General features: G+C 38.7%; 1 protein-coding gene across 1 annotated transcript in view; it reads left to right on the top strand.

Moving 5' to 3' along the window:
- The window catches only part of SLC49A4 (solute carrier family 49 member 4), a 69,458-nt gene that overhangs the window by 1,873 nt on the left and 53,631 nt on the right, over nt 1–13,954 (top strand). Inside the window, exon 2 of the mRNA XM_087439705.1 lies at nt 8,014–8,107. Coding sequence (XP_087295831.1) covers nt 8,014–8,107 — 94 coding nt within the window. The remainder of the gene's footprint in view (nt 1–8,013; nt 8,108–13,954) is intronic.

Below are 13,954 nucleotides of genomic sequence, written 5' to 3' on the forward strand. Positions count from 1 at the left end.
TTAGGGGAAAATGCTATTGTTTGTTTTTATTTATCTTTTTATCAGGAGCATTTTTCAATATTATTCCGTAAATTTAGCCAACGTTATTTTCACAGTAGACAGGTATTAATTTTTACCCTTTCTCTTGTAATTTTATCTTTTATCTGTTACCAAATAAATTAGGGACTACTTATTCACTTTATAAAATAAGTTACTTTAGGAGTTCTTTCATAGTTTCTGTAACTATATGGTGAATTCAATTTTATATTTTCCAGTGGCTGAAACAGTAAAAAATAAATGAAAAAATTATCTTTTAAGGAGTGATTTTCCCTTTCAGCAGGAGAAAGCTGATACACTTTCATCTGTTGGCTGTCCTTCTGCAGATGTCCTATCTGCATACATAGAAAGTGAGTTCCCAGCATCCTGGATACTGAAGTATCTTGCTTCCTGGAGGGTAGATAGTTGCCTGGCTTTCCTGCTGCCGTGGGTCCCAGCCAGCTTAGCGTAGAAGACCAGTTATTTTCCTAAAATAGGTTTTGTACCCTCTCACCCCTTTCATTTTCCAGGAAGGAGACAGAAAAGGACTAGCTAGTGACATAAAAGGAGAGCCAAGAGCGAGTGTGCCCCAAGAAGCCAAGTGAAGAAAGTTTCAGGAAGGAGAAAGCACGTAATCGTGTGCTAAGCACTGGGGAGATAGCCTTCACAGAGCCTGCGTTGTAGTGAGGAGATCCAGGCAACAAACAATAAAATTAATATTTAGTATGTCAGGTGGTGATAAATCCTTTGGAGAAAAATAAAGAGAGCAAGGGAGAAACGGAATGTGATTGCATGGTATTCTACCATATACAGAGTGTCAGGGAAGGCCTTACTGATAAGGTGTGTTTGAGCGGAGGCCTGAGGGAAAAAGGAAGCCCGACTTGTCAGTTCTGGACAAGACTGTTTCAGGCAAAGGCAGAGGTCCTAAACTTGTTTGGCATATCCAAGAAAGAGCAATGAGGCCTGTGCAGCCAGAGGTGAGCCATGAGGGAAACAGTGGTAGGAGATGAGGTCACAGAGGTAGTGGGAGGCTGAATCATGCAGGACCACGGTAAGTGTGTTGGCCATTAAGGAGTTAGGGGGTCTCACTCCATTGGAACTTCGAGCAGAAGAGTACAATGATGATTCTGCTATTGTCTTGAGAACAAGAGCCAAAGCAGGGAGACCAGTTAGGAGGCTAGCAGAATAATCCAAAGGGGGCTAATGGTGACTTCCAACCAGGGTGATAGTAGTGGAGGATCTGAAGAGTGGTTCAATTCCAGATATATGTTGAAAGTACAGTCACCAAGATTTGTAGATGGGTTGGAGGTGGGGTGTGAAGAAAGGGGAAGAGTCTAAGATATTTTTCAACTTTTTAGCATTAGTAATTGGGAGAATCAAGCTGCAGTTTACTGAGATGTGGAAGATTGTGGAAGGAGCAAGTAGACAGGTTAAACTGTCAGTTGGATTTATAGATATGGAGTTCACAGGAGAGGCTTCAGCAATAAATTTGGGATTTGTCAACCTATAATGGTACTTAGAGTCTTGGGGCTGAGTGAGATCACCTTTGGAGAGGGGTATTTCTTCAGAAGAGGACTGAGCCCAGGGGCATTCCGAGGTGTAGAAGTTGGGAAGATAAGGAAGAACCAGCTAGTGAGGACTGGAATAGAGCCTTGGATTTAGCAACATGGAGATTTTTGGCATCGTTCAAAAGAATAGTCTCATTGGAGTGGTAGGAATGAGTTCAAAATAAAATGCAAGGTGTGGAATTGGAGACAAGGAGTAGACATTTATGTCAAGCAGTTACACTGTTAAGGCAGCAGAGAAATGGGGCAGTAGCTAGAGGGAATGTGGCAAATGTGAAGGTATTTTTAAAGATAAGGGATGTTAAAATATATCTCTGTAATGCAGTATCCTAATGGGTCCAATAGAAAGGAGGAAGTTGACGATGCTGGAGGGAGGGAAGAACTGCTGTAGCCATGTCCTTGAGTAAGCAAGATGGAATGCAGTCCTCCAGAACACAAGTAGACAGGTTGCCTTAGATAGAAAATAGCTAATTCTTCAGTAGTAACTGAAGAGAAGAGGGGAATGACCTCAGCATCGTAGCAGAGTAAGTGCTTCCCTTCGTCTCTCCCCTCTAAGTAACTGAAGAGAATATAGAATGAATAGATACAGATGGTGGGTGGTGGGAGCTTGTAGAAGTTATCTTTGCTTATAGTTCTCAGAAAATAGGAAGAAAAATTACCACTTGATGAGTGAGGTTAGGAGAGCAGTTGTTGGAAGATTGAAGAAAGAGGATAAGTTATGAAACTATTTCCTGGGAAAGTGGAGAACACATGGACTAGGAAATTATATAGTAGGATTGTTGGGCAGCTCTGAGGGCCTGCTGTAAGTGATTGGGCATTAATTTCAAGTAAGACCAGTTGCCATGGTTGTGTGTTTTCCTCCTGTTCTGTTGGGCAAGTGCAGGTATGGGCAGAGTTGGCAGAGAGAGATATAACCAGAATTGCGGTTTGCCGAGTGAGTAGAACTAAGAAAGGTAGGCCAAGAGTAGGGGATTATGTAGAGTAATACAGCAATGGACTATGGAATCTAAACTGGGTGAAGGAGAAAAGGAAACACATGAGGTGGATGAGAGAAAGTAGTATGCTCCACAGTTGTCATTCGCAATTGGATCAAGAATTTAGAGTAGTAGAGGGAATCATTAGGAAAGAGAGGAGGTCATAGTTGAAGAATGGGATGCTTGAAATTGAGATTATGTCATGGATGCAATTATGGAAAAGATAAGGTCAGAGTATAACCAAGAGAATGGACTACTGAGGTAGGGTAGAGGATGTGATCATGGAATAAGAAGTCAGGGGCCTGAGAGGCCAGGATATTGAAAGGATCATCTAGTGGATATTGAAATCATCAGATTTATGAATGAAGTAGTGTCCTAGGGCCAGCCCGGTGGCGTAGCGGTTAAGTTCGCGCGTTCCGCTTCAGTGGCCTGGGGTTTGCTAGTTTGGATCCTGGGCGCAGACCTACTCACCACTCATCAAGCCATGCTAAGGTGGCGTCCCACATAGAAGAGCTACAACTCTACAACTATGATACACAACTATGTACTGGCGCTTTGGGGAGAAAAATGAAAAAGAGGAAGATTGGCAACAGATGTTAGCCCAGGGCCAATCTTCCTCAAAAAAAAAAAAGTAGTAGTGTCCTAAGGAGTGATAATGAGCCAAGATGTTTGCAAGCAAATGACAATGAATGACCTGGAGGCAGATGTGTGGTGGTCTGTAGACAACTGCAGCAAGGAGAGGTGAGTATTATAGTCAGATAAAATTAGATGAAAGGCTGTTCTAGCCATGGTGGAAGGCTGTTCTGGCCATGATGGAGTAACAGGAACTGGATTTATCCTTCCATCTTAAACAACTAAAAGCAAAAAACAGAAGTATATGAAACAGTGTTTTCAGACATTGGGCAACAGGCAGAGCAGGACAGTGACCCCTGTGATTGCTTCAGCTTACTGCCTAGAGAGAGTTTCCAGGCAGCAGTGTAGAGATGGGGGAGCCCACACAGAGCCCCACAGTTTTCCTCAGTTGAGGAGACAGTTGAGAATTGCAAGAGGCCAGCTTAGCTGGAATTCTTAGGGCAGAGTACGAGAGAGAAAAACACTTCAGAGAGAGGAAGTTCTAAATCTGCAGGGAGTTACTCTTGAGTCTTCAGCTGAGCACTCATCAGCAGATACATGTGAGGAAACTACCCACAACTGGAGAAGGGACCGCCAAAAAGGAGCACGCAGAACAATTCCCAAAGTTCACAGAAGGCTGCAAATAGTTCACATTCCCAACATCCAGAATGGAAAAATCTCAGAATACGTAGGAGGTTGGGTTGAATACTCAGAAAGGTGTTGCCTCAGTAGTAAGGACAAATGAGCCCTAGACTAAAGGCTGCTATGGTTCTGCCTAATAAAGCCTAAAAGTACACCTTGAAAAGATCAAAAGTAACTTAGCTGTATCCTAGAACATCATTCAAAAATATTTAAAGGAGTGCAAAAAACTGTCACCCAACAAGGTAAAATTCAGAATGCCTGACATCCTAATCTGGAATTACCAAGCATGCAAAGAAGCAGGAAACTATAACCCATAAAGAGGAGAAAAAGCAATAGAAGCAGACCCAGATATGGGACAGATGATAGAATTAGTAGACAAGAACATCAAAACAGCTACTATAAATATACTACATACGTTCAAGAAGATAGAAGAAAGCATGAGCACGTTAAGGAGAGACACAGAAAACATAAAAAGACTAACATTCAACTTCTACAGATGAAATGTAATCTGTGTCTGAGACAAAAAAATATATACCGGACAGGATTTAACATCAGATTAAATATTGCAGAAGAAAGGATTAGTGAACTCAAAGACATAGCAAGAAATGCTGTCTAAAGTGGAACAAGGAGGAAAAAGAGTAAAACAAAAACCCCATGAGCATCAGTGAGTTGTAGGACAGTTTTAAGTGGCCTAATTAGAGTCCCAGAAGGTGAGGAGAGAGGTAAGAGGAGAGAGAGTGGAGTGAGATGAGGTGGGGGGAAAAACTGAAGAAATAATGGCAGAAAAATTCCAAATTTGGTGTTATCTCTAAACCCACAAATCTAAGAAATTTAAGCATCCTAGCAGAAGAAACATGAAGAAAAGTACACCAAGGCACATCACAATCATACAGCTTAAAACCAGAGAAAATCTCAAAAGCATCAAGTGAAAAGAAATTGGGGAGTAGGCCGGCCCCATGGCCTAGCAGTTTAGTGTGCTCAGTCCGCTGCTGGCGGCCTGGGTTCGGATTCCGGGTGCGCACTGATGCACCGCTTGTCAGGCCATGCTGTGGCGGAGTCCCATATAAAGTGGAGGAAGATGGGCAGCGATGTTAGCCCAGGGACAGTCTTCCTCAGCAAAACGAGGAGGATTGGCATGGATGTTAGCTCAGGGCTAATCTTCCTCACAAAAAAAAAGAAATTGGGGAGCTTTAGGGAGGAGAGAATAGCAGTGCTTTGGAAGTGGCTGGGAAGCTGTGTCGTCAGGGGGGTGCTTTCAGTGGGAAAAGAAGGTGAAAACGTTTAGAGAAGAGCTTGAGAATATAAGGATTCCACTGATTCACTAATTCCGAGTGCTCCAGAAGTCACAGTAGAAGGGTTTCTTGAGTTAGGGAGATGGTGAAGATGAGGTCAGATTAGGGGATATATGAAGCCATGTTGGGATAAGGATGACCTGTGAATCTTGGATCTCTCATGACCAATGTAAACAGGAAAAAGAAGCATGATGGATTAGTCCTGATAGTCTCCCAGGCAGATTGGGGTGGCAAAGCTGTGACTAGTGGGGTAGGGATAGGAGGTCCTGCCAGGAGCAAGCAGAGCTGTCTTCACTCCAGCTGATGGAAGTGTGGAGCCTGGGAAGGGCGGTTTTACCAGATAAACTTTGTGGGCATAACTGGTTTCCTGTGCATCTGCTATGGATGTGTGTGTGTGTTTTTTTTTTTCCAACCAACTTTGCATCCTGATTTTTTGGGCACCTGTTGTAGAGACTCCATTCCTGTACCAAATAGGTTCCCAGCAAAAGGAGTTAAATCATCCATTGGAAGGAAGCTTCCTGCAGTGTCTGGATGCCATATTTGCATAGAATTTATTTTTATTTTCAATCATATTTGATTTTCCAAAGTTGTTCTAATACCTTTGATCAGATGGTTTTTATTCTCACATCCTAGTACTGTAATCACATGGGATCTATTTATATAAAGGTCCTAGATGTCTCATAAGCAGATTTTTTTGGGGTCTTCATACCTCTCCTTCCCAAAGTCAGTTGATATCCTTTCAATTACGTGGAATGTAGAGTCCTGCTTTGTCAAGATTCGACTGAGATAAAGAAAGCATTCTATTCAAAATTGAGCATTAGCTGGGGTAGATGACATAATACTTGGCAACAATGAAAAATAAGAAAGAAAGCCGTGAGCTGTCCCTGGAAGATTGCTTTAATAATCAGCTTTTCACAACTTCTTTCTTCTTAAATGTTTATATGAGCTGTTTCATTTTCATTTATTTGGTAAACAGCATAACTGAGCAGAAAAGTGTGCTAGCTTTTAGCAGTAACAGTAGGAAAGCTGGTTGTTTGGACCATATAGCCATAAACAATGCCCCGCTGCTCACTTGGTGGCTGCTTACCTTAATTACAAACCAAATATTGAGGAAAAAAATAAACATTATATAGAAGGTAAGCCTTATAGTCCCAAATCTATAAAATTTTATTCAGTGTCTCATAGGGCACCCAGTATAACCTTATAAGAGCAACATTTTACAAGTTAGGATATTTATGACCATGAATGTGCTTTTTATTAATTACAATCTATTTCCTGTGGCTATAATGTGGTTTTAAAATCTGTGTTCTGATGGTAGAAGCAGTAAATGAGCAATATGTATGCATTACTTGTTACCGAGAAGCACTATTTTCTATGGTATTCCTTCTGCCAAATTATATTAATCATATTCAGATTATATAAGAATATTATAAAGTTACCTCAGTTCATATCATAAATTATGCTCAATGTAGCGTGTGTGTGCCTGATCCCAATTTCAAGTTTATTTTCCTTGCTACGTTTGATCTGCATAATTACAGTTTTGTTGACTTTCAATTTCCTTCAAGCAGAGAAGCCCTTTGAAAACCAAACATTTAACCATTGCCCCTCTGCCAGAAAAAGAAAGGTCTGAAAAAAGAAGAAAAATTTGCATTAAACAGTTTAAATCTATTGACTGTGAAGTGGTTTCAAGGAGGTGTCGAGTTTGGGAACAGTTGGAAGAAATGTTGCCACCTTTGCCACATATTCAGTATGAGCCACCTGTGTGGTGTGGCTGCCACAAGAAGTAAGACAGTATTAGTTTAGTAGTAACAGAAGTGCAGCGTTGCATTGTAGGAAGATACAGTCCCATTTTACTATTCCGCCATAGCTAGAATATTGTCTACTTTTGGTTACTTTATTTTTATATTTTTATTTTCTCTTGTTATCCATGTGACCGAACATTGGTACACATTTACAAAATAATTGATCATATCTGGGATACAAAGGGAGAAGCTATCTGATCCACATTATCTTCTAAAGTCCTAAGCCATGCTTTTTTGTTGCTTTGTTTGTTTATTGGTTTTTTTGAGGAAGGGTCACCCTGAGCTAACATCTGTTGCCAATCTTCCCCATTTTTTGCTTGAGGAAGATTAGCCCTGAGCTAACATCTGTGCCAGTCTTCCTCTATTTTGTATGTAGGTCACCACCACAGCATGGCTGACTAGTGGTATAGGTCCGCACCCAGGATCTGAACCTGCAAACCTGGGCCGCCAAAGCAGAACACGATGAACTTAACCACTCCACCATTGGGCCAGCCCCCAGGCTTTTTTTTTTTTAATAGCGTCATTCTGTAAGTTGAAAGCCATCTGAAAAATCAAGAAAAATAAAAGACCATTATTGTATTAATAATCAAAGGGTTCTAAAGAACCACCTCCTATGACCCTATAAGAAGCGTTAGCTTGTCCTGGTTATAAGATAAAATATGTTATTTGCCGGTTGCTGTTTTTTGGAAAAATTTTAAGCAGTAATCTAACGCCTTAAAAAAGTTTTAGGGCCAGTTTAGAGTTTTTACAGCTTGCATTTGAAAATTAGAAATTTTATATTGGAAATATAAAACTAAAATACCCAGTCCTTTAAAAATTTTTTCTATATTTTGTAGTGTTATAAGTGAACAAAACATTCTAGCCATTCATTTTGAAAAACTGGAGCTAATGGATCTTCTTCCTCTATCCTTGATGTGATATTCAAGTTTTCTATTAAAGTTAGAATCATTTCATTTTCAACAGATAGAAGGTGTTTTTTACATGTTGAGAGAAAAACTATAATATTAGAATATAATGTCAATATGATTGAGTAAAAAGATCTTTGTTCTTAGCATTGTACTTACTTGAAGAGGAAATAGAAAATAATCGAGATGTTTTTGTTTCCTTTTAGGTCTTCGGATAACTGTGCTTCTGACATCCTTCCTTATGGTTTTGGGAACTGGTCTAAGATGCATACCTATATCAGACTTAATGCTTAAAAGAAGGTAAATCCTATAAATAACTTAATTTTTATTTTTTTCTCTTTTGTTATCAGTATATTATACTTGGTTATAAGCTTTTAGTAAACAGTTCCACTTTTAAGAGGATCAGAGAGGGTCATATTTATTGTAGCGTTTATTTTTTTCCCCTACATGGCGATTAATTCAGTGGCCATTTGTTTGTTGTCATATGGAAGGTAACTATACTAGCTGTTGTATAAATAAAGAGAACAAGTTAATCTTCATGCTATCCAGGAGCTATAATAACCATGTGAAAATAATAGTATAGCAAAGGAAAAATAATGTAGTTCGTGCCACAGAAGAGGTATAAAATTGCCCTGAGAGAAGTTTTGGCTGAGGGTATCAAAAGAAGAGTTCATGAAGGGGCCGGCCCAGTGGCATAGTGGTTAAGTTCTTGCACTCTGCTTCAGTGGCCCAAGGTTCGCGGGTTTGGATCCCAGGCGTGGACCTACACACCACTTACAAGCCATGCCGTGGCGGCATCCTACATACAAAATAGAGGAAGATTGGCACAGATGTTAGCTCAGGGCTAATCAGAAAAAAAAAAAGAGTTTGTGAAGGAGGTGATAATTAGACTAGGCATTAAAGGATGAGTAGAATTTTGATAACTAAAGTTAGGGGAAGGATATTCTAGGGTAGAGGACCAGCAATAATGAGGCATGGAGGCAGGTAAGCAGAGGCCTCTTCAGGGGTGGGTAGGTCGTTTCATTTGTGTACAGCAGCATTTCTGCAACTGAGGTCCATGGATTTATTCTCAGGAGGTGCAAGGGATATGAAGATTTTTAAATTTTGTTTTCCTTTTGGTTGTAATATGAAAAATTATTTTACCAGTAATAATCTGTAATTAAAAGACATTTTTATTGACCAGAACGTCAATTTCTTAAATTAGTGTTTCTCAAACTGGAGTCCTTGAATGTGACCCTGAAAGCCATTGAGAAATTTTTTCCCTTTAAAAAGGACCCATAAATTACTCAAGTTTGGGAGACACCGGTCTACAGAATAAAGCATAAGAATGGGATATAAAAAGTTGAGTTTAGAAAAGGGTATCCAGGTTATGAAAGATCTTGATGCCATCCTGTGGAATTGTATTTTCCTCACTGGACAGTTGGGAGCCACCTGGGTTCTTAATCTGAGCAGCAAGAGGATGAGACCTATGTTGGGTGGACCACTGATTTGAGGTATGTGGGGTTGATTACAGAGGGCACAGACTGCCAGCAAGAGACCAGGAGGGATGCAGTGAGAGCCCGAGCTGGAGTCATTCTTTTCTTGATTTGTTTCCTTTTTTAGTTCAGTCATTCAGCAAAATTCCCTGAGCTCCTACTCTGTTCCAAGCTCTCTTCTGGGCGTGGGGAATACATCAGAGAAGACAATAGACAAATCCCTGCCTCATGGAGTTTATATTCCAGTGGGGAGACAAATCCCTGCCTCATGGAGTTTATATTCCAGTGGCAATAAACTGGGAAATAAGTAAAATACATGGTATGTGCTGTGGAGAAGAAATAAAATAGGAAAGAAGGATTTGAAATGTCAGGGGAAGGATGATGAAGTTTCAGAAAGAAAGGCCGAAAAAACCCTCCTGGGAGGATAACTTTTTGGGATAAACCTGAAGGAATGAATGGTCGCTGCATTTCTTTTAAGTGGTATTGTTAACGATGCATATGCAGCTGTTAAAATGAAAATGCTACGATTGGAATATGTATTTTTTGACTGGTAGGTACAGTACATCACCCCTTTTAAGCTTCAGTCACTGTCTGACACTCAGCGGAAAGGGATAAAGACCTTTAATATGTATCTGGCCAGCGTTGAAACAAGTAGTTAGCAATCTGTGTTTTTGTGCCCTGTTTCACTTGGAGCTTTTTGACCTTCTGACCTAGCCTTCTGGAATAGTGCCCCTGCACCCTTGACTTCCTGCATCTTAGCGTCTGTAAGTCTCAAGACATGAGAGTAGCAGCTTTCTGATGAGCCCTTTCCTCAATCAAAACTGTTCTCACCACATTCCTAATGGTGTTCTGCCTCTGCATAGTATCAGTGTTTCTTTTATCTGCATAGTACCAATGAAAATTCAGGAGAAATTATTTTGCCGCTTTTCTCTTATTAACATCATGGATAAATAAGGAACTTAGAATACTGAACTATAGAGCATTTCTTCTTCTATGATTGGGAAGGAAATCATAGGAAAATTATAGATGGCATCACTCTGTAGTACTGGATGGCATTACTCTGTAGTGTGAAATATGATATTGTATGCCCAGTAAACAATTTAAACACTTCTAGAAGGTAAGGTTATATCTGCTTGTCATCAAAGGTGTTTCCAATGATTTCCATAACACATGCCATGTTACCTTTCAATTCAGTGTAATTTTCATTAATATTAACAATGGATAACATTTACTAGTTAAATAGTATGGTTATAATAAATATAGATTTTCTAGAAATGTATTCCATTGTGAGATGCTTTGCAGCTGGCAAAATTACATTTAAAATGACCATACCAGAAAAGATGACTTGTTTAGTAAATGTTTTTAGGACAATTGTTTAGCTCTCTGGAAAAAAAAAAAATGAAGAAGAACCTTAAATCTCTGCCTTACTATTTAAGTAGATTCCAGTTGAATCAAAGATTTAAATGTGAAAAATGAACCATAAAAGTATTTGGAAACGAGACTGTTTTGTTGTTGTTGTTGTTGGGTTTTTTTTCCTCCACTGGGGAAGATTCGTCCTGAGCTAACATCTGTTGCCAGTCTTCCTCTTTTTTTTTTTATTTTTCCTCCCCAAGGCCCTAGTGAATAGTTGTATATTCTAGTTGTAAGTTCTTCTATGTGAGCCACCACCATAGAATGGCAGCTGACAGACGTGGTGTGGCTCCGTGACCGGAAACCGAAAACTCGGGCCACTGAAGCGGTGAGAGTGCCGAACTTAAACCACTAGGCTATCAGGGCTGGCTCACAAGACTGTTTTTTAATAATCTTACAATGGGGAAGGCCTTCCAACTAAGATACAAATCACAGAAGCCATAAAAGAAAGGTTTAATACATTTGACTATGTAAAAATTTAGAATATCTGCATGATTAAATATACTATACAACAAAGTCAAAAAAAACAAGTTAAAAACTGGGAAATGTTTGCAACAATAAGACAAATGGATAATTTTCTTATTTGAAAAGAACTCTATCAAATTAATAAGAAAAACAGCAACTCAGTAGGAAAATGTATGATAGATATGGGCAATAATTAGAGAAATTGATATACAAATGACATAAACTTAAGAAAAGATGCTCAACTTTCCATCATAATTAAAGAAATGAAAATTAAAAGAGCAATTAGATGTCTGCTTATTGGGAAAGATGAAACATGATAATGTGCTGTGTTGCCTGAGGTGTAGGAAAAACTAGGCACTGCTGATGTGTGAGTAGTTTGGGGCATCCTATTTGGAGGGCATTTGGGCAGCATTTATCAGATTCAGAATGCACACGTCCTTTAACCCAGTATTTGCACTTCTAAAAAACTAGCCTGCATATAAAGCTCTACCAGTTTGCAAGGAGAGCCATGTTTGTGCGGCTTTGCTTCTAATAGCAGAAGTCTGGATGCAGCCCAGTGTCTTCAACAGAGGACTGGTTATGGTGAAGTATGTGGTGGAATAGTATGCAGCTGTGAAAAGGAAGTAAAAGTCCTATAAGTGCTGATCTGGAAATATCTCCAAGATATATTGTTGAGTTTTATGAAAAGGCAAAGTTTAGAACAGTATGTTTAATATGTTCCTACTTAGATAAAAGTGGGAAGGATATATATGGCAGTATTTGGCAGGGACTAGTTCTGAAAGAAATCGGTATCACTGGTTGTTTCTAGGGAGGTGGCCTGGGGATCTAGGAGTCTAGGGTGCAAAGGAAATTTACTTTTTATTTTATACTCTTTCCCACTCTTGGGAATATTTTTAACTTGGCACTTGTTACCTTTTTGACTGAAAACACTAGCCAAGTAAAACTAAAATGACCACATCAGAGCTTCGATAACAAGAATAAGAGAAAGAAAAGAAGGAAGGGTTATATGTAAATTTCTCCAGTATAGAAATGTAAACCTTTTGATGTAAAAATGAACAATTGGTAGATTTAAGAATTAAGACTCTTCTCTGTAAAATACATAAGATTCAGATCAGTGTGTTTTAAAAGTATAGTCCACAGATTACCTGCTTATTAAAAATACAGATCTTTGGGCCCCACTCCAGTCCTACTTATTTAGTCTTAACAAGCTCCTTTAGTTAATCTTATGCTCATTTAAGTTTGAGAACTACTGCCCTAGGTACATAGCATCCTCGCTTTAAATAGTAATTAAGCAAATTGTGTTGTGCTGGCCCATCCTACAGTATAATCACATAGTATTTTCAATGTCTTGTTTTAAAGCAGTTTAAGATTTATCCTCTATTTAATAATTTTATTTGCCCCAATTTGACTCTTAAAACTCCAGGGGTCAGGTTTCATGAATGTATTTCTGCATGGTGGTCAGTCAGAGGGGATTCATATAAGAAAGTTTGGTAGGAGAAGATTAACTCCTTATGGTAAGCATTTAACAGGGGAAAAAAAAGGAGTAGAAAGGTGTGTAAACTGATCTTTAGAGTTTTGGAAAATACTTTTTTTCCCCTTTGGTTGTCTTTGGGATATGGTTATTTCTGAGACATTTCTAAAGCCCCACAGTATTGTATATGAATTTTTTATTTACTTTTTTTGTTAAATGTACATGTACATTTACATTAGTATATTATTATTATATATTATATACATTATTATTTTATGTACAGTTTAGTGAAATAATCGTAAAACAGCCAGCCACGTACCCATCACGCAGGTTAGAATTCCAGAAGTACCCTGAGTGCCCCTCCCAGATCATAACCCTCTCTCTTCCTATTGTACATAATCACAGTCACACATGTTGATAGGATTTTCAGAGTAGACTGAGTTGAAAGTTATGAAGAATATATTCAAAGTCTATTGCAAGTGCCCATTTATTCTTTTCTTAGTAAAGATTTCCCCTAGATTTTTTTTCTCTTAAAATCAAAAGGGACATAAAGCATTATTTTATCTGCAACAAAATGATTATAGGAACAAAATAGGCCAGAAGTAGATGTTGATAATAATTTAACATGATAATAAACACATAAATTAGTAAGATTATTAAATAAATCATATTTTATTAAATAGGTTTATCTGATATGTTTGGGCAAACTGGTTACCTACTAGAAAAAAATTTCCAATACTTACCATAGACCATGCATTGAAATATATTCCAGATGGATTGATGAGCTGCATGTTTAAAATGAGACAGTATAAGAGGAAATGAATCTTATCCCTAAAGAGATTACTTGGTTCCAAGCATAAAAACAATGAAAGAAATCACAAAGGGAAAGATTTGGAGGTTTGACTACCTAAACATTTGAACCCTATGCTTCAAAGCAAATCATAAAATTCAAATGCAAACTTAGAAAACTGTGTTGCAAATATGATAGATAATATAAAAAATAAGCACTTTTGAAAAGAGAATGGAAAAACAGACATAGTAGACAAACTTAACAAATGTTGGTTCCCAGATTTCATCATTTAAGTTCATAATTCAACATTCAACATTTAGTGACAGCCTATGTATTAGTAAGATATAGACTAAGCTGTGTAAAGAAACCAAAAATACACAGGCTCAATAAGATAGAAGTTTATTTTTCTCCAGAGAAACAATCTGAAAGACAGTGGTCTGCTCAAGGCAGCTAGGCAGCTCTCTTCCACAGGTCCTCCAGGGACCCAGGCTCCTTCTCTGTTGTTGCTCCAACATCCCCTAGGATGATATCCTTCC

Source organism: Ceratotherium simum, chromosome 15 (genome assembly GCF_057802395.1).
Source record: "Ceratotherium simum simum isolate JZ-2026a chromosome 15, ASM5780239v1, whole genome shotgun sequence".
Classification (NCBI taxonomy): domain Eukaryota; kingdom Metazoa; phylum Chordata; class Mammalia; order Perissodactyla; family Rhinocerotidae; genus Ceratotherium; species Ceratotherium simum.